The 23,439-nt window shown below is 38.7% G+C and overlaps 1 protein-coding gene across 1 annotated transcript in view; it reads left to right on the top strand.

Moving 5' to 3' along the window:
* The window catches only part of DCN (decorin), a 51,848-nt gene that overhangs the window by 25,702 nt on the left and 2,707 nt on the right, over positions 1-23,439 (top strand). Inside the window, exons 3-7 of the mRNA XM_038411819.2 lie at positions 3,956-4,068; positions 14,248-14,461; positions 14,697-14,810; positions 16,082-16,175; positions 21,428-21,566. Of these exons, the coding sequence (XP_038267747.1) occupies positions 3,956-4,068; positions 14,248-14,461; positions 14,697-14,810; positions 16,082-16,175; positions 21,428-21,566 (674 nt within the window). The remainder of the gene's footprint in view (positions 1-3,955; positions 4,069-14,247; positions 14,462-14,696; positions 14,811-16,081; positions 16,176-21,427; positions 21,567-23,439) is intronic.

Genomic DNA, 23,439 nt, shown 5'->3' on the forward strand with positions numbered 1-23,439 from the left:
TTCTATATATATATTAGAAGCAAGAGGAAGACCAAGGACAGGGTAGGCCCATTAGGCAATTGGGGGGCCAAAGGGGAGGGAATAATACCAGAAAATGTGGAAAAGGCAGAAGTGTTAAATGACTTTTTTGTTTTGGTTTTCACCAAACAGGTTAGTAATGATTGGACATCTAACATAGTGAATGCCAGTGAAAATGAGGTAGGATCAGAAGTTAAAATAGGGGAAGAAAAAGTTAAAAATTATTTAGACAAGTTAGATGTCTTCAAGATGCCAGGACCTGATGAAATACATCCTAGAATACTCAAGGAGCTGACTGAGGAGATAACTGAGCCATTAACTTATTAGCCATTAGCTTATGTTTGAAAAGTCATGGAAGATGGGAGAGATTTCAGAGGACTGGAAAAGGTCAAATATAGTTCCCGTCAACAAAAAAAGAAATAAGGACAACTCAGGAATTACAAACCAGTTAGCTTAACTTCAGTACCCACAAGGATAATAGAGCAAATAACTAAGCAATCAATTTGTGAACACCTAGAATATAATAAGGTGATAAGCAACAGCATGGATTTGTCAAGAACAAATTGTGTCAAACCAACCTAACAGCTTTTTTTGATGGGGTAACAAGCCTTGTGGATAGGGGGAAGCTGTAGATATGGTATATCTTGACTTTAGTAAGGCATCTGATACTGTTTTGCATGACCTCCTCATAAGCAAACTAGGGAAATACAACCTAGATGGAGCTACTATAAGGTGGGTGCATAACTGGTTGGAAAACTGTTCCCAGAGAGTAATTATAAGTGGTTCACAATCAAGCTGGAAGGGCATATTGAGTGGGATCCCACAGGGATCAGTTCTTGTTCTGGTTCTGTTCACTATCTTCATCAATGATTTGGATAATGGCATAGAGAGTACACTTATAATGATTGCAGATGATACAAAGCTTGGAGGGGTTGCAAGTGCTTTGGAGGACAGGATCAAAATTCAAAATGATCTGGAGAAACTGGAGAAAAGGTCTGAAGAAAATAGGATGAAATTCAATAAGGAAAAATGTAAAGTATTCCACTTAGGAAGAAACAATCAGTTGCACACATAAAAAATTGAAAATTACTATGTAGGAAGGAGTACTGCAGAAAGGGATCTGGGGGTCAGACTGGATCACAAGCAAAATATGAATCAACAGTGTGACACTGTTGCAAGAATAGCAAACAATCAGGAGTGTTGTAAGCAAGACATGAGAAGTAATTCTTCCGCTTTACTCCATGCTGATAAGTCCTCAGCTGGAGTACTGTGTCCAGTTCTGGGTGCCACATTTCAGAAAAGATGTGGACAAATTGGAGAAAGTCCAGAGAAGAGCAACAAACATGATTAAAGTTCTAAAACATGATCTGTGAGGGAAGATTTTAAAAAATGGGTTTGTTTAGTCTAGAGAAGAGAAGACTGAGAAGCGATATGATAACAGTTTTCAAGTAGATAAGATTGTTGCAAGGCAGAGGGAGAAAAATTATTTGCCTTAACCTCTGAGAAAGAAGATATGTACTAAATTACAGCAAGGATGGTTGAGGTTGGACATTAGGAAAAACTTTGTAACTGTCAGGGTGGTTAAGCATTCGAATATATTGCCTACGGAGGTTGTGGAATCTCTATCACTGGAGATTTTTAAGAGCAGGTTAGACAAACCCCTGTCAGGGATGGTCTAGATATGAGTGCAGGTCCCTTCCAGTGCTACGATTCCATGAGGCTGTATATTATAGGATTTAGGTGTGTGGGCACTCTAGTCTATTCTATCCACATACGCCTTGCCTCATCATCTCCACTGCTATTTATGCCTGTGCTAGCTGGGCGTGCAGTGTGTGTACTCTACACATCAACGCAAGTGTAGATTTATCCTATATCGGAATAAAGTCTCCACAATGGTTACATAAATTATTTATCTCTCCTTGGTTTCAGGCATGGCCACTCATTATCCAAAGTTTGGCAGGTAGTGCTGGAAATGTATGCAGTTAGCAAACAGAAACATTTTTAAATAACAGGTTTCAGAGTAGCAGCCGTGTTAGTCTGTATTCGCAAAAAGAAAAGGAGTACTTGTGGCACCTTAGAGACTAACAAATTTATTTGAGCATAAGCTTTCATGAGCTACAGCTCACTTCATTGGATGCATTTGGTGGAAATAAATTTGTTAGCCTCTAAGGTGCCACAAGTACTCCTTTTCTTTTTAAATAACAGTGATTGTTATAAAGCTCAATTAAATATATTACCAAAGGAATGCCTCTTTTGATAATTTGCCATAATTCACCAAAGTAAACTTTCTCTCTCTCTCTGTGTGTCTACGGAGGGAGGAGGGGGTTATTTTGGTGAATTGCGGCATACTATTAAAAGAGGCATTCCTCTATATATAAAAAACAAAGACTTTTCACCCCAAAACTAGATTTCAGGATAGAAACACATGCTCCAAACCTGCAAACATTTATGCATATGACTAACTTTAAGTGTGTGCTTACGTGTTTACAGCATCAGGGTTTGATATTGCAGAGTATTTTTTATTTTATTTTAAAAGAAAAAAACATGAAAAGAAAAATTGTTCTTCATCAGTTTGCAAACAACATAATAACCAGAATGTATCACCATATCGGAGACATACCAACAGAGTGACCTTTCAGAGACAACTCAGGACTGGGTCAGACTAAAAACATCCATCTAAGAAGTTCAAATCCTTTCTGAGGAGATTTCAAGTATATTTTACATTAGTTTACACTATTACCGATAGAATGTCTGTCCTAAACAAGTCCAGAGAGTTCTACTTCTGTTAGTTGTGCATACAAAGACATTATTAGTATCTATAAATTATCTCTGCCCTCTCTCATACAATATTTTGCATTTTATTAAAACCAGGCTCATTAGTTAGGAAAGAAAATAGGTAACTTTATATCTGTTGTGAGGTTTTCATCAGACTAAGTCATAGCACAAAAGGAAAATTGGGCAAAGCTTGTAATATTTAACACTAAGTAATTTTATTTCCATTACTTCATCGGAGCTACATATCAGCTATTCAGAAAATGGTCCCAAAGAGAGTCTTTAATTTAAATTGTCTGATGTTCTTTTGGCATTCCTGCATTCTGACATTTCGGCATACTGAAACCCAGAGATCTGTTCTCCATAAAACTTGGATCTAGCTTCAGCTTAAAGAAAAATGTCTTTTTTTGTTTTTTTTTAAGGTGGAGTTGAGATATTGTCAACTTTACTGTAAGTTTGTTCAAGTTTGTTCAATCATTCTCAGCTTCAATATTTTGTGTGTATATAGGAGTGATAGAGGTGAAAAATGAAAACTACTAGCAGCTTCTGAAGTTAAGTTCTGATTTTGTCGCCCATTAAAATCAAGGGGAGTTTTGGCCTTTCACTTGAGTGGGGGCAGGATTGGGCCCATCTAATATTTTTTGGAGAGTTCATTTACTTGCAGTAACTGTAATTAAGCATAGTAACTGTAATTAAGCATACCTCTAAAATCGAGCATAATCTAAGAGGTAGGAATGGTTTCTGTTCATAGAAGCCATGTATACAGTGAAAATAGCAGACAGAAATCTAGGGCCTGATCCAGCTAATCTGATTCTTCGAGCAATTCGCTAAAGCCAGGGCAATTAACTGGATTAAAAAGGGTTTGCAAAATTGAGTCCCTTACACTGTATAGAATTATAGGTTTGAAAAATTCTCAGAAAATGGTGGAGTGGAAATATGAATAAATGTCTTCTGACATGACATGACAAAATGAAAAGCATAGCCCTTTTTGACTGGATGGGGACAGAAAAACTCTAGGAAAAATCTGTTTAAAGCCTCTTGGAAAATTAATCCTTGAGAGGGCTGGTTTACTGAAAAATTAAATGTTGCCAAGAAAAATCTTGGCCTTCTTCAAAGCTGGTTAATGCTTTTGGAGCTGATTGCTTCTCCTCTTCTCCCTCCGCAGGCCTGGAGAAAGTGCCAAGGGATCTTCCCTCAGACACAACTCTGCTCGATTTACAGAACAACAAAATCACTGAAATAAAGGAAGGGGATTTCAAGAACTTAAAGGATCTCCATGTAAGTGAATAATGAATTGACAGTTGTTGAAAATGGGAGGAGGGGATGATGCATTTTAGAGCTGTAATTTAGAGAAAGAAACTTGAGACATATTAATGCTATATCTTCTATACTTCACACTTATACTGTGCAATCAAGCAGCAATACCCCCTTTGCTTCCCATTTAATAAGTTTGGAAATGCTGCTGCTAAGATCATATTCTTTGCCTGATCATGTCGCTGCCCCTCTTTGAATAACTGGACTGGCTCCCCGTTCTTCACCACATCAAGTCTGAGTTTCTTGTCATCAGCTTCAAGGCTCTTCATAACTCTTTCTCCACCTGTTTAGCCAACATAGTTTCATTTCAAGTTGTTCTTCATCCCTTCTACTTTGCTAACAATGCCAGCATTGATGCCCTATTTGTCCACACCACCATCTCTGGGACTGCTTATGTTCCTCACAGAACACGTGTCTATGTGCTTTGTTGGATCAGGGCCTTACTGAAGTGCTCTACAAGACCCACTCCCTCTTGTCATTCAAGTTCTTTCTTACTACTTCTTTCTTATACTTCTGCCATGACGCCTACATAAAATAAATCAATGAAGATATCCATTTAATAAAGAGAAAAAATCACAAGATAAAATCTTGGCTCCATTGACATCAATAGGATCAGGATTTCACCCACCATCTTTGTTGATGGCCCATGTTTTCTTGTAAAACCATCTTTATTTTCTTGTTTCCCCCTTATTCCCACATGTCTAATTTAATTTGTAAACTCTTCAAGGAAAGGTTATGTCTTCCCTTTAATTCTGAGAGCCCCCAGGAACACATTTGGGCATCAATAGAAAAAATACACAAAACTAATACTAACAATTACTTTAAATTGAGTTAGCTATTAATATAAAAGGTGGAGAACTTTGTTATCCTTCCTGAAAAAAACAAACTAGTTATACAATGTGCCTGCTTGAGCAGTCAGCATCATTACGCCCAATAAACATTGCTCCTCACCTTTGTTGGGCCATTTAGATTCTTTAGCTATAGATTTTCACCTGCTGCAATAGCATATTTCTAACGATCTTATTAAAAAGAGTCTTATTAAAAAACACACTTGTCTACCTGTTGAAGTGTATCTCAGAGATTATAGTGATGACATACCTCTGTACAGCTTGTGGATCATCAATAATTTATATAGCTCGATATTTCTCTAACTGTGATGCCTGGGATATACTGGTATTTGACTGGCTCTTGCCTCACACTTTATAGTGTGGTGTTCAAATGATGTTAGCACACTGCATTTACTGTATAGTAAGGACCCATATATACCACAGTCACAAGCTACATTGTTCCAAGGCCGAAGCAAAGCCACAGTCCCATGAAAACTACTGCATGAGCAAACCAGTTCTATTTAGTTTGCAAGCTGTTTGGGGCAGGGCTGTCTCCTATTCTGATTGTACAGTGCCTAGCACAATCGGGCACTGTGCTTTATTGGCTGCTCCAGAGTTTACAACTCTTGCAATTTTATCACAAGTCTAGGAATATTTGTTGCTTTTCTTAAAGCCTCAGCTTCTGGAGAGATGGAATTAGGTGAGGATCTCATCATTCATTCAAAAAAAGGTTGTGAAGAAAAGTTTGAAAATGTGACCTGAGCGTGACCTGAAGACTTAAAACACAGAAGTCAGATAAATAGAACTCCAATATTATTAATTTTAAAAAAACCCTCATGATTTTGAAGCCATATCTCGTGATTTTTTTGGTGCCTGAATCATGAGTTTTGTATGCTTGGAGTTGGCAATATTGCATCTAGGCACCACCAAAATGAAAGAATCTAATAAATTGCTTAGGAAATTAAAGAACTTTCATCAACTTAAAAAACCGCTTTTACTTGTAAGTCCCCTAAGAAGGTGTTAGAGATTTAACATCAGATAAGGATACCATCATCAGCTGGCAAAAACAGTCCTGAATAATATTATATTATCATTTATTATGGCTGATTATAATTTGAAGAACTTTTTACAATCCACTCCTAATTTTAGTGAATAACAAAGAGAGTCTCTGAGGTGGAAATTTCTACATTGTTGTCACATCATATGTGTGCAGTTTGCTAGTCTACATTTTGAAAAAAAAAGGTATTACAAAAAGTGAAAAGTATTCCTAACATCTTAACCACTGCCTTCTTGCTCTGGAGCTGCAAACTCTTAAGATAAAAATCCTGCATCTATCCCATTCAGATAGTAATTTTTGCTTGATGCGCTGACCTAAGATAAGTTTAAAAATGAGAATAATGCTCTTTTTGTACCACACCTAGCATGATGGTAATGCCAATAAATAATTAAATAGTAATAATAAACTCATGTTTCCATAACATTGCTAGTAGATAGGATAACTGAGTCATTTTCTTTGTTCTATTTCTGTGCTTTGTCAGAACAAATTATTGAAGAACTGATTATGATTTACATTTAAGACCCTTTACACCACTTTGCATGGTCCCAAGTATCAGAGGGGTAGCCGTGTTAGTCTGTATCCACAAAACCAATGAGGCGTCTGGCAGCACCTGAAAAACTAACAGATTTATTTGGGCATAAGCTTCTGTGGGTAAAAAAACTCCACTCCTCATTGTTGTTACACCACTGTGACAGTGTCCAGAAACCCTAAAGTGAGCACAAATGTAATTTACACTATCACCCATAAAACAGGAAGTTTAAAATAAAAAACTTTATGGGATTGGTTTCAGAGTAGCAGCTGTGTTAGTCTGTATTCGCAAAAAGAAGAGTACTTGTGGCACGTTAGAAACTAACAAATTTATTTGAGCATAAGCTTTTGAGAGCTACAGCTCACTTCATTGGATGCATTCGATGGAAAATACAGTGGGGAGATTTATATACACACACAGAGAACATGACGAGTTTTTTCATGAAGTTGATAGATTTCCACTCTATACGGCTAAATTCAGTGCCTTGCATAATGACAGATTTCCGAGTAGCAGCCGTGTTAGTCTGCTACTTCGCAAAAAGAAAAGGAGTACTTGTGGCACCTTAGAGACTAACAAATTTATTTGAGCATAAGCTTTCATGAGCTACAGCTCACTTCATCGGATGCATTCGGTGGAAATTATGCATCTGATGAAGTGCATCTGCACTATTGATGGTCTGTGCTTAGGTATCCCAATGTCCATGCCAAGCCACTGCTCAAACTAGGCATTATGGGAAAGTAATGGTATGCGCCAACTTTTTCTCTCACTTGTGTGTGTATGTTTAAGATTTATCTTTCTTTCAGACCAACAACAGAAAGTGACAGTCTCACACAGATCTCACATAACCATCAATACCTCAACCTTGTTCAAGCATTGCACTAATCTGTTACCTTTCTTTTTCCTTCCAAGTGGCTCCATGCTAGGCTAGAGTAGACCAGGGTCAGACATTTTCAGCACCTTGTCATGAAACCTGAAGTGTACCCATCTCCCTTCTAGCATTTTTGGTTTTGCACAAAACAGCAGAGTGCATTTGTGATTGTTTTTGAGCTAGATGGATATAATCCCCCATTGTGAGGTTGATTCTTTTTCAGGCTATTTGGCCCATGTGGTGTGTGTTTGGACACCATCTCCCTCCCCATTAGCGCTGCCTGCAGATGTTTTCCCTTGGCTTTTCTCCTTCATTTCATGTTTTTACTGACCCCTAAACTCTCGCTAAGTTATTTTTTTTTAACTTTTGTTACAAGTAAACCATAGGAGGCACATTCAGAGAAAAGTCAACGTTACCGCTCCAAGGCTAATTACTTCTTTTTCTCTGGTTTCAGAGTAGCAGCCGTGTTAGTCTGTATTCGCAAAAAGAAAAGGAGTACTTGTGGCACCTTAGAGACTAACAAATTTATTAGAGCATAAGCTTTCGTGAGCTACAGCTCACTTCATCGGATGCATTTGGTGGAAAAAACAGAGGAGAGATTTATATACACACACAGAGAACAGGAAACAATGGGTTTATCATACACACTGTAAGGAGAGTGATCACTTAAGATAAGCCATCACCAGCAGCAGGGGGGGGAAAGGAGGAAAACCTTTCATGGTGACAAGCAAGGTAGGCTAATTCCAGCAGTTAACAAGATATCAGAGGAACAGTGGGGCGTGGGGTGGGGGGGAGAAATACCATGGGGAAATAGTTTTACTTTGTGTAATGACTCATCCATTCCCAGTCTCTATTCAAGCCTAAGTTAATTGTATCCAGTTTGCAAATTAATTCCAATTCAGCAGTCTCTCGTTGGAGTCTGTTTTTGAAGCTTTTTTGTTGAAGGATAGCCACTCTTAGGTCTGTGATCGAGTGACCAGAGAGATTGAAGTGTTCTCCAACTGGTTTTTGAATGTTATAATTCTTGACGTCTGATTTGTGTTCATTCATAAGCAGCATCGCTTACCCCATAACCTCAGCCATGCAGAACACAGTGCCATCAACAGCCTCAGAAACAACTCTGACATCATAATCAAAAAGGCTGACAAAGGAGGTGCTGTTGTCATCATGAATAGGTCGGAGTATGAACAAGAGGCTACTAGGCAGCTCTCCAAAATCACTTTCTACAAGCCATTATCCTCTGATCCCACTGAGAGTTACCAAAAGAAACTACAGCATTTGCTCAAGAAACTCCCTGAAAAAGCACAAGAACAAATCCGCACAGACACACCCCTGGAGCCCCGACCTGGGGTATTCTATCTGCTACCCAAGATCCATAAACCTGGAAATCCTGGACGCCCCATCATCTCAGGCATTGGCACCCTGACAGCAGGATTGTCTGGCTATGTAGACTCCCTCCTCAGGCCCTTCATTACCAGCACTCCCAGCTATCTTCGAGACACCACTGACTTCCTGAGGAAACTACAGTCCATTGGTGATCTTCCTAAAAACACCATCCTAGCCACTATGGATGTAGAAGCCCTCTACACCAACATTCCACACAAAGATGGACTACAAGCCGTCAGGAACAGTATCCCCGATACTGTCACGGCTAACCTGGTGGCTGAACTTTGTGACTTTGTCCTGACCCATAACTATTTCACATTTGGTGACAATGTATACCTCCAAATCAGCGGCACTGCGATGGGTACCCGCATGGCCCCACAGTATGCCAACATTTTTATGGCTGACTTAGAACAACGCTTCCTCAGCTCTCGTCCCCTAATGCCCCTACTCTACTTGCGCTACATTGATGACATCTTCATCATCTGGACCATGGAAAAGAAGCTCTTGAGGAATTCCACCATGATTTCAACAATTTCCATCCCACCATCAACCTCAGCCTGGACCAGTCCACACAAGAGATCCACTTCCTGGACACTACGGTGCTAATAAGCGATGGTCACATAAACACCACCCTATATCGGAAACCTACTGACCGCTATTCCTACCTACATGCCTCTAGCTTTCATCCAGATCATACCACTCGATCCATTGTCTACAGCCAAGCTCTACGATATAACCGCATTTGCTCCAACCCCTCAGACAGAGACAAACACCTACAAGATCTCTATCATGCATTCCTACAACTACAATACCCACCTGCTGAAGTGAAGAAACAGATTGACAGAGCCAGAAGAGTACCCAGAAGTCACCTACTACAGGACAGGCCCAACAAAGAAAATAACAGAACGCCACTAGCCATCACCTTCAGCCCCCAACTAAAACCCCTCCAACGCATCATCAAGGATCTACTACCTATCCTGAAGGACGACTCATCACTCTCACAGATCTTGGGAGACAGGCCAGTCCTTGCTTACAGACAGCCCCCCAACCTGAAGCAAATACTCACCAGCAACCACACACCACACAACAGAACCACTAACCCAGGAACCTATCCTTGCAACAAAGCCCGTTGCCAACTCTGTCCACATATCTATTCAGGGGATACCATCATAGGGCCTAATCACATCAGCCACACTATCAGAGGCTCGTTCACCTGCGCATCTACCAATGTGATATATGCCATCATGTGCCAGCAATGCCCCTCTGCCATGTATATTGGCCAAACTGGACAGTCTCTACGTAAAAGAATGAATGGACACAAATCAGACGTCAAGAATTATAACATTCAAAAACCAGTTGGAGAACACTTCAATCTCTCTGGTCACTCGATCACAGACCTAAGAGTGGCTATCCTCAACAAAAAAGCTTCAAAAACAGACTCCAACGAGAGACTGCTGAATTGGAATTAATTTGCAAACTGGATACAATTAACTTAGGCTTGAATAGAGACTGGGAATGGATGAGTCATTACACAAAGTAAAACTATTTCCCCATGGTATTTCTCCCCCCCCCACCCCACCCCCCACTGTTCCTCTGATATTCTTGTTAACTGCTGGAATTAGCCTACCTTGCTTGTCACCATGAAAGGTTTTCCTCCTTTCTCCCCCCCCCCCCCGCTGCTGGTGATGGCTTATCTTAAGTGATCACTCTCCTTACAGTGTGTATGATAAACCCATTGTTTCCTGTTCTCTGTGTGTGTATATAAATCTCTCCTCTGTTTTTTCCACCAAATGCATCCGATGAAGTGAGCTGTAGCTCTCGAAAGCTTATGCTCTAATAAATTTGTTAGTCTCTAAGGTGCCACAAGTACTCCTTTTCTTTTTTCTTTTTCTCTGAATCCCATGTATAATAGAGTTATTGTGACATGGAAAAAAACACATGGTTATGGCATTGCCAGGTGCCATACAGATATCTTAATATCAGAAATTGTTGTTGCTCTGACGCATGCCAAAGCTTCTGTTGCAGATTCTGTGCTATACTGCGTAGTGAAAAATAACGTACGTTAAATGCCTAAGGCGGGGGTCTTCAATTGGGGTGCTGACCCGGCTGTCAGGGGGTGGTGACCACCCTACTTTTCCATTCCTTTATCATTAAATGGGGGGCACTAGCTAGTCTTTAAATCATGATTTGACGACTTCAGTAACTCAGCCAGGGGTTATGGGTCTATTACAGGAGAATGTGAGTGAGGTTCTGTGGCCTGCAATGTGAAGGAGGCCAGTCTACCTGATCTTGATGGTCCCTTCTGGCTTAACGTCTATGAGATAGGAGGCAGAGTCATGGTAGAGGAAAGGTCAAGAACCACTGGCTTATGGAATATACCTTCCACAACACCTATCTTCTTTCCTACAACATACATTTTGTAAAAAGTGTCGTTTTATAACTAGCCTGATTTGTAAACTGAGAAGATTTTCTTAAAGTTTGCAGAAATTTCCCAAATAGAACATTGTCATATTCAGCACATCATTTTTGTAAGCAGAACATAGTTCGGCCGAAGCAATTTTGGCTAGAGCCATTACTAAGAGTTCTGCTCCTTGGGACTCTACAGATTCTGCTAATATCAACTAGATAGATAAGAGAGAGAATTACTGAACATTTTTGTAAAACCCGTGCCTGTCTAATTCTGGCCAAAACTACCTCCAGTACATTAACAGGGAATTTTAAAGAAGCTGATAAGGTTATAATTTAATTAAATGGCAGCAAACTTAAAACAGATTAAAAGAAGTATTTGACTGAATGTTTTAGTTAATACATGTTACTCACTAATGTAAGGTAGGACTTCTGATAAACCTTTCTAAAAGCACCTAGAGGTACATCTACACTGCGCCCATCTTGCAGTGACAGGTAGTGTACATCCACCCATAATCCCCTTTGCATGTCTTTAAACAGCAATGTTGACTGTGAGGCACAGCTTCAATTAGTACAGTAAAGACATGCCTGACGGGTGTGGGTAATATATTCGAGTACATACCCTACGTGGCTCTCTACTCGCCCAAGCTCTGCCTCCTTGTCTACACTATTTTTAGCAGTGTAGTCTCCTGGTGCCTCCCCACTGCTGGAGCTTTTCCCCTCCTCAGGAAAAGATTCCTCCAATAGGGAAAGGCTCTGCCAGAGGGGAGGCAGCTGGGAAGGATTCCAACAGCTCCCCACAGCTGGCGCATTTCCCCGCCGCAGGGAAATGCTCTGGCAGTAGGATGTCAGCTAGGAAAAGATTCATCAGTGCGGAGCTGCTGAAGCCATTCCCCACTGCCTCCCCTCTGCTGGAGTCTTTCACTGCCATGTACTACACACCACAGCTTGTGCTCAGCCTGCTCTTCACTACAGCATGTAGCTACACGTACCAGTGATGTGTAGCATAAACGTAGCCTTAGTGTGCCTTAGGGGACTAACTTCCACTGAATGTCAATGGAACTTAGGTGCTTATACAAATATCACCATTGGTAAAAATCAACAAAAAGTGTACATTACTCGCAATAACCCTTGTAGTTACTCTGGTTATATTAAAAATGATAAAGGACATTAAATCCTCATGATTCAGGGCATAACATTCACCACTAGCTGATGTCAAGAACAAGGTTGTTCCCCTTGTGCAAATATTGTGTGGTTAGCTGCATTATGCTAGGGATGGGATTTACAGCTTACTCCAAAAATTGTGGCATTGGTTATTTTCAGAGAAAGGTCATTGCATTAGACAGAACATTGGCCTGTTCTACTTGCAGTTCTTATGACTTATTGGTGTCAAGAGAATAAGTGAGAATTATGACTATATCTTCTATATGACCATTAAAATTATTTTGGGAAAGGATTATTTTCAGTGAACTAGCCTGTTGAACTATGAGTGACCTCCTCCCAACAATCTGGTTGCTGCTGGCTAGTTTACAAAATTAAAGCAGATATATACAGGTTTGTGTGTACGCTGTGGACTCAATATAAAATATACTACTCATTTTACTTAGGGTGAATTGAAAGGGGAATACATTAGGGAAAAATATACAGTGCACACATACATATACACACTGTTCAAAACTATCATTCCACTTTTCTCCTTTCACCTTTCAATTTTCACTCAGAAGAGGTTGCTGCCACAGACACTTATATCCGCTTGGGCACTTATTTATTGCCTAACTGATTGATGAAAGACTCAAACGTTCAGCTTTTCCCCATTAGATATACTGGTAGCTGACAGAAGTTTAACTATGGGAGGATTAAGAATTGATAAGAAATATATTGGAATGGGACCAAAATATGTGGGCTATCAAAACATGTGGAGTGAAGGCATCTGTTTTTTTTTACATTCCTACAAGTAATATGGTGCAGTAAGTGAACAAGAATGCCCTGGAACTGTGCTCTGCTAATAAATATAAAAATGATACTTTACATGTACATAGCACTTTGTATCCAGTATTCTCAAGGCATTGTACAGCCATTAATTCGCTTAGCTTCATAACACTCTGTGAGGAGCATAAATAAATGGGTGGAAAGATAAAAGGAACCTCATGTGGATTCACTATAATATATAACACCCCTTCTCTTTGATTTATTACAGTCCTCACATTAATGATTGGCATAGGAACTTCTTGTCTATTTATTACATTATTGTTTGTTAAATATCAACAGTGTGATCAGTGCTGTAAGGGTTACAAATTAAGACATGATCCCTGAACTATCAGATTTAAAAACCAAAATGCTGATCCTTGCAATTGTTACTAAAGTGAGCTGTCCTTACTCATGTGAGTAATTCCATTGACTTTAAGAGCCACACTATGTGATTTGTGATTTGAGTCAGACAAAAATCCAACAAGTACAGACTGGAAGATCCAGAGGATAGTTATAATGTCAGACATTATTAGTATGCTAGATTGTGCCCTTTCCTTATGTAGTCAACACTGATTTTCTTCCTTGGAGAGACTGGGTAGAATGTGGGGAGAATTGGCTGGCTGCATGGTGGTAGGGGCAAAATACTGCAACCCAAAATAGGTGTTACAAATTACTCCCCGCTCCTATTCCCATCACATCCAGGCAACCCTAAGTGACACGATTTGGCCTATTGTTATTATTACTATGGAGACTGAGGTGGTGATGCAGTTATGTTTATGTGAGTTGCCTCTTCTCCACTGGTGTCAAATTAAACGATTATATTTTGTCCTTGGAGGTAGACATGATTCTTATGGACTCCAATGGGAGCTGCACATGCACTAGAGAGCAGGATTTGGCCATAAGTAGTTTTGTAGGCATTTTTGTAGTTATTTATCTTTTGATAATATTCATTCTTCTGATTTTTTGAAATTCTGTTTTGCATTTCAACACAGCCAACACACCGAATCAGTGGTTTTTTGAATTCTTCAGTTTTAATGCAACTTCACCCTAAATTTATGCCCACAATGGAGGTAACAAAATCTCCTTCTTTATTATTTCACAGGCATTGATCCTTGTGAACAACAAGATAAGCAAGATCAGCCCTGCAGCCTTTGCTCCACTGAAGAAACTGGAGAGACTTTACCTCTCCAAGAATAACCTGAAGGAACTTCCAGAAAACATGCCTAAAAGCCTTCAGGAGCTACGTGCCCATGAGAATGAGATCACCAAGCTGAGGAAAGTTGTCTTTAATGGACTGAATAGTATGATTGTCGTAGGTATGCATCATAAGAGATTTTTGCTAAAGTAACTTGATGCAGTATATGTTTTATAGATATTACTCTTAACCCACTGTATCGGAAATATCTTTTATATGGGTAAGCCAAGAAGTGTCTTGATAGTCTACAGCAATTGGCCAAATTATCCATGATTCACTGAAGGAAAAAATGCTCTTTTGTTTAATACTTATAAATGTAAACTATCATACATTTCACAAACATGTTTTGTTTGCAGAACTGGGCACCAACCCGCTCAAGAGCTCAGGGGTTGAAAATGGAGCCTTTCAAGGGATGAAGAAGCTCTCCTATATTCGTATTTCAGATACCAACATTACTAGTATCCCTAGAGGTAAGAACAGCTATGAGATTTTAGCAGATTCAGGCATGTAAAATACACTGATCAGTAAGACCTCAAGGCCACCGTCAAATTCCACCAGAAGACAATCAGAACCTTTTGAGTTAAATCCGTGCACTTCCAAATCTTGACTGGGCTAGTACAAGGGTTGTGCAATTTGATATTCCATTAATAGAGCTCAGCATGAGATTCAGTTACAAACCAGTTTATTTGGCATTTCTTCCAGCTGAGAGAAAGTGGGAAAAATGTTTATGGGCCTGATTCTGATTGAAATTACACTGGTGTAAATCAGGAGTAACCCCGTTGAATTCAATGGTGTTAGATTACTGTAAAATCAATGTAAATGAGATGAGAACCAGGCCCTGTGAGTGTGAGTGAGTGTGATCTTCCTGGTCAAAGAAGCATTCATTTGCAAAATGGAAACATTTGCAATTTTTTGAATAAATCATTGTATATTATAATAATAGATCTCTAGTGTAGCCTGTGCAAAAAGGATTCAAAAATATACAAAATGGCTTCAAACTGCAGGAAATGATGGTAGCTATAGTAATATTTTGTCCAGTAAACTGTTGTGAAAATGCACACAATTTCAGAAAGTTAATACCAGAAGTTTTTTATTTAGTATTATTCTCCCACTCTTTTTCTGTTATGGCTGTTCTTTTGTACATACTGCTTAAGATAGTCAAAATATTGGGCCCTGGGTGTTTTTCTATAATAAATGCGATTTGCACACTAAGATTCATATTTAAATATGCTCTACACAAAAGTAAAAAACCCAACAGTATTTTTCATTTTTAAATTAATTCTTTTGTCACTATTGCTAACTATCAAAGACATCTGGGTCCAAATTTAATACCTGCACACGTAAATGTGTGAAAGTTGAAATTCACCTCTCTGTAGAGTCCCATTTAAGCTGTTTTGAAGATTTATGTGGGATTTAGTTGGTGAATATTAGCCCTCAGCACAGGGTTACATTTCACTCAAAATGAACTGATATTTGAAAATCCACGCTTTTCAAGTTCTCCTCATTGTGAAAGTTCTTCTTTAATATTTAAAACAAATACTTTTCAAAGTGCAAGTTGCAAGATTCATGACTCTTCTCTGATGGGTCCATGCTCCACAATTAATTGGCCTGATCTCAGTTATGCTAAGGTCCTTTTATACCACTCTAGCAATATAAAAGACACATAATAGAACTGAGAATCAGGCCCATTTTTTATGTTTGAATTATACTGAAAACTTTTTTGGGACATCTTCTATTTCAGGCCTTCCTCCATCCCTTACAGAGCTTCATCTTGACGGCAACAAGATCACCAAAATTGATTCTGAAAGTCTAACTGGACTCATCAACTTGGCTAAGTAATAACATTTTCACATAACTTACAAGTATTATGTAATAAAACAGTAGCTGCAATACACACAATAGGAAGAAATCATTCTGTAGTTAAGAAGGGTGATAATCTTTTAGCTTGAGATGTGCCAAACCATTTAGCAGGAAAAGTTAGAGCTTGTCTACATGGTGTGGCAATGCCCATGAAGGGAGTGAGATTTCTAAAGCACACTAATGTGTTGTGTGTTAATTGGCCCATATGGACCCTGCCAGTGCTCACTCAAAAGTTCCCTAGTACACTTTAACATAGTGCTGTTTGAAAGGGTACTAAGTTAGAGCACAATAGGGAACCATTAGTACATACCAGCGGGGTCTACATGCGCCAATTCATGTGGAACATGTTAGTGAACTTTAGAAATCACACCGCCATAGTGTATATTACCCACCGTGTAGACAAGGCTTAGTGAGAACACTGGGACTTTGCCACTGAGCAACTCAAACAACTTTTTTGAAATCTAAGGAATTTACCAGGCAAAAACACTGCTACCTGGAATTAATTTTGAACAGACCTAGCAATAACCTGTTTTGGAAAATGCTCTCAAATTTTGAGGATTAAAAATAAGGAAAATTTGGAAATTTAGAAAATCCAATGATTGTGATATGTTGTGCAAAAATGTCCATTAGGGACTATTGCAATGATTCAGCCAAGCACTTAGACCTGGACATCAAGGCTTTGCTGAATTGAGATCTAAAGTAGGATGAGAGAAATAGATAGGAACATAGGAATTATCGTACTGGATCAAACCCATTGTCTATCTAGGCCAGTATCCTGTCTCTGATGGTGGCCAGCAGCAGATGCTTCAGAGGAAGGTGTAAGAAGAACCTGACAGTAGGTAGATGTGGAAAAATACATGCCAGGACAATGACTCAGTGAACTGATTGAAAATATCATATGCAATATTTTGAATAAACATTGTGCATATGGTTCTCACAGCATTGTGTACTCATATACATTGGTACAGACTGTGTGCAAAGTAGGTGTAAAATGCTACACTTACTTATGGTTTGGTAACACTTTACCCAACTCTTCACTCACTTTACACTGGTGTAAATGACTATACAAAGCCATGGGAGTCAGGCCCTGTGACTCTCATACTGATGCTGACTAGGGGGTTGTGACGTAAGTATTTGCATTGTACTGTTCTAGGTCAACAGCACAATGCAAAAGAATCATACTCTGTGCAGGAAGGTGGGTTTTTTCATCTTAATAATGGCATTTTGGGGTTCCTCTAGATGCAGGAAAATATATATGCAGGGTTATGTCTAGTACTTCAGTCGAGGATGTTAATAAACCAGTAGAATTATTCCATGGATTACCTCTCATTAACCATCCCATCAGAGAGTAATATGGGCCCAGTAATGTGTTATTATCAAACTGGGGCTTTTGAAGTTATGAGATTATGATATTTTATAATGCTTTATGAAGACAAATATTTAATTTATCAAGGCCTTTTTTGTCACTGAGATAACTTTAATGTCTATCATTCATCTGACTGACAGAATGCAGGCAGAGAAGAGAGACAGTTGGAAAACATATTAGAAGCTAATAGGAGCTGAATTTGCCTCTCTATTTACATTTGTTTGGCCTGGAATTAAATGCACTGAAGTAAATATAACTGGTTAAAATGAAGTTTCTTGGATATTTTAAATATGGATAGTCCCTTTATTCTTTCTTGGAATCGGTCTCTTGGAAAAGCTTTTGGGGGCTTGTAAAATCCAAACAGAACATTTCAGTAATGAAAATGTTCAGTTCTCTGCTATATGTCTCATTTTGTCACCATGTGTTATCACAGATACACCTTCACCCAGAAAGCCATGCACAATGTTCTGATGCCTTACTTGGAAGGCTCCTGAATTTTTTGTAAGCATATGAGAAAATACAATAACTTATGAATTAAGGACCAGGAAGCAATATTTTAAATGCAACCATTTAGTCAAAAGTTAGTGGCTTGTGTAACAACCTTCATAGAAATGAGGAAAAAGAACCCTTCCAAAACAAAAATCCTGATATTTTACTTTGAAGTGTGGGTCCTGGCATTCCCCTTTCTTCCCCACCACCGTTGAGCTTCCAAATATTTCCAGCCAAATCCAACTACACATTCCAAATTCCTCATTCTGAAGAACTACCGTTTTACCTCCTTTTCACACGTTCGCTTCCGATGGGTGTGATTATGGCTTTGGACAATGAAAGAAGTGGAGAAGAGGCCAACACCACTTCTTTAATCAGACAGCAAGAACTCTTGTAGAGGGCAGATGTCTTTAAAAAAACACTCAATTTTTTTCTGGGGCTCTAGATTAAATCTACTGGCTTGGGAAGAAGGTGGTGCCAAATTCATACTATACAACAGCACACTGCAGGATTATCAAACCATGAAGCTCAATCAACCTGGTTTTAAATTTAGATTAATCGTGAATTAGATTAGTGGGGATGGGGCAGAGAGAGGAAGGCTGAAGAAAGAGGAGGGAAAGGTAGGGCGACTGGGAGAGAAAAGGGGGAGAATCCCCACAGGTGTGTTGAATAAAATACAAGGGTCAAAAAACAACCAGAAAAAAAAAGAGCTATTTTCATTTAAGTGCCTAAATAAAAATGTAGGTACTTTATTGTAGCCACCCAGTTAGGCTAGAATTTGACTTAACTTCTGCTGGAATATGTCATGATTAAACAGTTTAATAGCTTCCTTAAGCTGCAGTTAACATTTCAGACACAGGCCAGTTTAGTGTATGTCTGTGTTAGGACATTTTGGTATGGCAACTGTTCAGCACAGTTGACAGCATTGATGACTCTTCCTAGTTCTACTGTTTACGCTGTGGTGAATCCTTGGCTACTAGCAGAACAGCAATATTTTTTTAAAGTTTACTTTTAAGTCTCCTAAATCACAATTCACACAAAGCTACAGCAAAAAAATCTTCTAACTTGACAAATGATTCTGTGGATTGTATATAGTATGGAGTTCCACAGGAGAGTGCATGCATTAGGTACATGACTGTACTAAGGGCTATCTCCCATTAAAAGTCAATGAGAAGTCTCTCATTGCATACAATGGAAGTTGTATCTGGGCCTAAATGCTAATATTCAGACTTGTGGTATTTGTGTAGTCCATATGACAGCAACATGGGAAAGGGCCAGCAGAGGGGTTAGAGACTAAAGAAGCTGAACACATCCATTTGAATTACAATATAAATGTTCATTTCTATTTTTATATATTTTTTCTTTCTTAGTCTTCACAAGTTATTCAGTGATGAGACTAATACAGCTAAAACATCTGTAAAACATTTACAAATATAAAAAGCTATTATATTAAGAACCATTTCCCAGCTTCCTCTCCTTCTATCCCTACAGAAAAAAAGAAAGAAGATGAAAACCATACTGTGTTCTAACACTCTAAAACTATTGTATGCCACTTTTTCATCTTTGTCAGTATACAAAAATAAAAGCCAATTCTGCTGTTCCCATGGAATGCTATTTATCTTAGACACGTCTGCTTAGATACTTGTATTTGTATCCAAATTATGTTTTAGATATGTGTTCATTTAGATTTTGTACAAGGTTTTGCCAAAATGACCATATTTTTGACACGTCCCCAAACATCCTGTGTGATACACATTGCCAAAGTTTTCTAAATAATTCCAATACGTTATTTGCTCTTCAGGCCAAGCTAATTACATGAAATGAAATCCTGGAGTCGTTACTTAGTTTTTATGCACTGTAGTCATTGGGAACTTTGTTTAAGTAAGAACTTAAGTGAAAAGTTCTTAGGATTTGACATATACCAAGTTTCTAGTAAAGGTAAGGGATCTTTTGAACTACATTAAGGTTGATTCATATAGGAGTAATGTTACTGTCATATCAGTTATTTAGGGCTTAATCCAAAGCCCACTGATCTCAGTGGGAGGCTTCAATGGACCTTGGATCAGGCCTTTAATAGTTTTGTCGCGTTATAGTAGTTTTGTTTGTAGTTTAAATATAGTGAGTTGTACTAGATGTTAGCATTACTCTTTCTTTCCATGTTTATTTTATTAAAGACACTCTGCACAAGGGGTTCTAATCTTGACTGGCATCAGTTCTGGGAACTTCTTTATGGCTGTAAAGTCTAATCAGATGCGTTCAGTTGTATGGTTACATATTAGGTCAAGAATCTGACTTCTGTACCTGGTATAAACTATACAGCATTACCATAGCATATTGTTGTGAAACTGCCAGTTTCTAGTAGTCTTCATCTATAATAAGTTGTACTGTTGTTAGAGGTTCTGATTACATCTATAAAATACTTGGGCTGTTGCTCAGAATTGTATAGTTAAGAAGTCCCACAATGAATATATTTTCCTGAAAATTAAAAAGCAATGCTTTAGGTTAAAGGATAAAGCAGACTCCTTCCCACTAGGTATATTACAACAGATTATTTTTCAGGATAGCATTCCTGCTGAAGAACAGACTATTTTAACTTGGATTACCAGATCCTTTAGAGAAGGAAACTCATTAATTTTAGTGATTTCAGACCTGAAGGGCAACAATATGCAAATATACATAGGATCAGATTTTCCAGGCTGGACAAAATTGTGCTAGTAAATCCAGAATGTGCATACTATTAAAAGAAAGGATGGTTATATGGTTACAGCCCTTGGCTGCAACTCAGGACCTGTGGGTTCATTTCCTAGCTCTGACACAATTCCTGTGTTTTGCTGGGCAGGTCATTAAATCTTTCTGTGCCTTAGTTCCCCATCTGTAAAATGGATATAAATATATCCATATCTCCCAGGGATGCTGTCAGGATAAACTGATACATGTTTGTGAGATGCTCAGATACACTGTAATGGGGTCACATAAATAGAAAGAGAAATTTATAGTCTAGAGCCTCAATATTCCACCGGTCATGCAAGAAGCTCATAAGATGAATTTTAGGAAGTAAGTTTTGATAGCCTGGTGACTACTGTAAATGTGAATATATACAAAAATACATACTGTAGTAATAATAAGCAAGTAACTCAGAAATACAAGGTGAAGTGGAAACAAATTGAATTATGCAATGATAATTCTGGTAGCTCAAGTAATGGAATTTCCTGCTCATCCAAATGTATTGTGGCTTTGTGATTCTGTATCCCATCCTGCCCCATTGTGTGATAAATGTGAAAAACCACATACTTTGTGAAGAACTGCAATAGCAATCACCTGTCAGAATTTGTTGTTTTGCTAATGTTTACCCAGTGTAATTTCCTCTTGCAGATTGGGTCTCAGTTTCAACAGTATCAGTGCTGTTGATAATGGCTCTCTTGCTAGTATACCTCATCTGAAAGAACTTCACTTGGATAACAATGAACTTGTCAAAGTGCCTGGTGGGCTGGCTGAACATAAATACATCCAGGTAAAGTATATCTTATGGACTCAGATGTGCAATAATTGAAAGGGACTGAAAAACAGGTCTTTGAACTATTGATCTTTGAACAATACACAATACTGGCCATCCTATCTTTTTCATTTGTGCCCCCAAACTGTGACTTGAGGCAAGCCTCATATCTACTGTTTGGCAATAATTGATTACACCAGGGGTTCTCAAATTTCATTGTGCCATGACCCCCTTCTTACAACAAAAATTACCACACAACCACAGAAGGGGGCACTGAAGCCTGAATCCCCCGGAGCCCCGCCACCTGGGTGTGGGGGCCAAAGTCCAAGCCTCACTGCCCCAGACCCGGAGGCCAAAACCAAATGCCAAGGGCTTCAGCCCCAGGCAGGGGGCCTGTAACCTGAGACCAACTGCCCAGGGCTGAAGCCCCCGGACTTCGGCCCCAGGCAGTGGGATTCAGGCTTCAGCCCCAGACTGCAGCAAGTTTAAGACAGTCCTGGTGACCCCATTAAAATGGGGTCACGGCCCACTTTGGGGTCCTGACCCACAGTTTCAGAACCACTGGATTACACCATTGAATATATGCTGACATGTAAAAGAAAGTATAACATATTAGAGGGTTGACATTTCAATTCTAATTTTGAGTATATGGACATGGAGGTACCTAGTCCCCTTACTGCGGAGGTCCATAGACTCATAAATGTGTGTGCAATGGAGATAATAAATTTGATAAATTTATCATGCACATTTTGCTGCTCTTTGCACACTGTCTCCCCAAGACTTCTTTTCAGATTCAAAACCTTTCAGCAGCTTTAGACAGTCATTTTTTTATAACTGTCCCAGAAATGTTTGCCTTGGTCTCTCACAAAATTACACCTTCCTGAGGCCAAGAACAGTTCATATGCAGTTCCACACCAGTAACAGATATAAGCTCAGACATCTTCTAAGCCTGAAGGTCTAGAAATATGAAGTGAAATCCTGGCCCTATTGAAGTCAATGACAAAACGCCTATTGATGTCAGTGGGGCCAGGATTTCACCCACAAACGTCAAATAACTGGAAAGGAAAGATTCCCTAAATGGGAACCAGCACTTGCATGTAGCTCTGGAAAATCCTGGAGATAGCAAACTTTAAAATTGTGACATTCCTAGACATAGGTCATTCTCAGAGGGTTTTATAGCTCCCTCTGAGCCCTGTACAGTCGGACTCAGTATAACAAAGGCATTACACTTGAAGAAAAAAAATAGTCCCTTTTTTAAATATAACCCTTCAAGATGTTTCTAAAATAGTTTTTTCATTTAAAATATGACCATTTACTAAATACATGATCATGAGACAGAGTATAGAGGTTTTATCAGCACTTATTTGGGACCTATATAATAGTTGCTTTATCACTCAGAAAATAACTCAATTCTTAAAATAATGCTAATAAAAATACAGATACAAACTATTTTGTCCCTCCATATCCTGTATTTTGTCCTTCCTGTCCCTCCATATCCAAGTGAATTATCATTTTTAACCCCAGCTATGTGTATCTTGTACAAGAGAAAAATATCATCAAGCTTGACTAAAGCATATAACATCTGTCATAAATAATGGAATTATACGTTGCAAATATTGGTGGAAAAATAATGCCCGTGCTGTAGTCAGTCTTAAAATCTTTATAATTGCTCTTGGCAAGGAGTTAAAATTATCACAATATTGATGATATTCCCTATATTGAAGCAAAAGACCAAATAGAAAACAGTCTATGTTCACTTTGAAAAAAAAAACATACACACTCTCTCTCCCTGTCTTGTCTATCCACTTTGTAACAAATATATTGGCCAAAGGAATTATGATTGAAAAATGTTTACAATCAATAATGATTATATCACTGTGCTAGTTTTGCT

Source organism: Dermochelys coriacea, chromosome 1 (assembly GCF_009764565.3).
Source record: "Dermochelys coriacea isolate rDerCor1 chromosome 1, rDerCor1.pri.v4, whole genome shotgun sequence".
Classification (NCBI taxonomy): Eukaryota; Metazoa; Chordata; order Testudines; family Dermochelyidae; genus Dermochelys; species Dermochelys coriacea.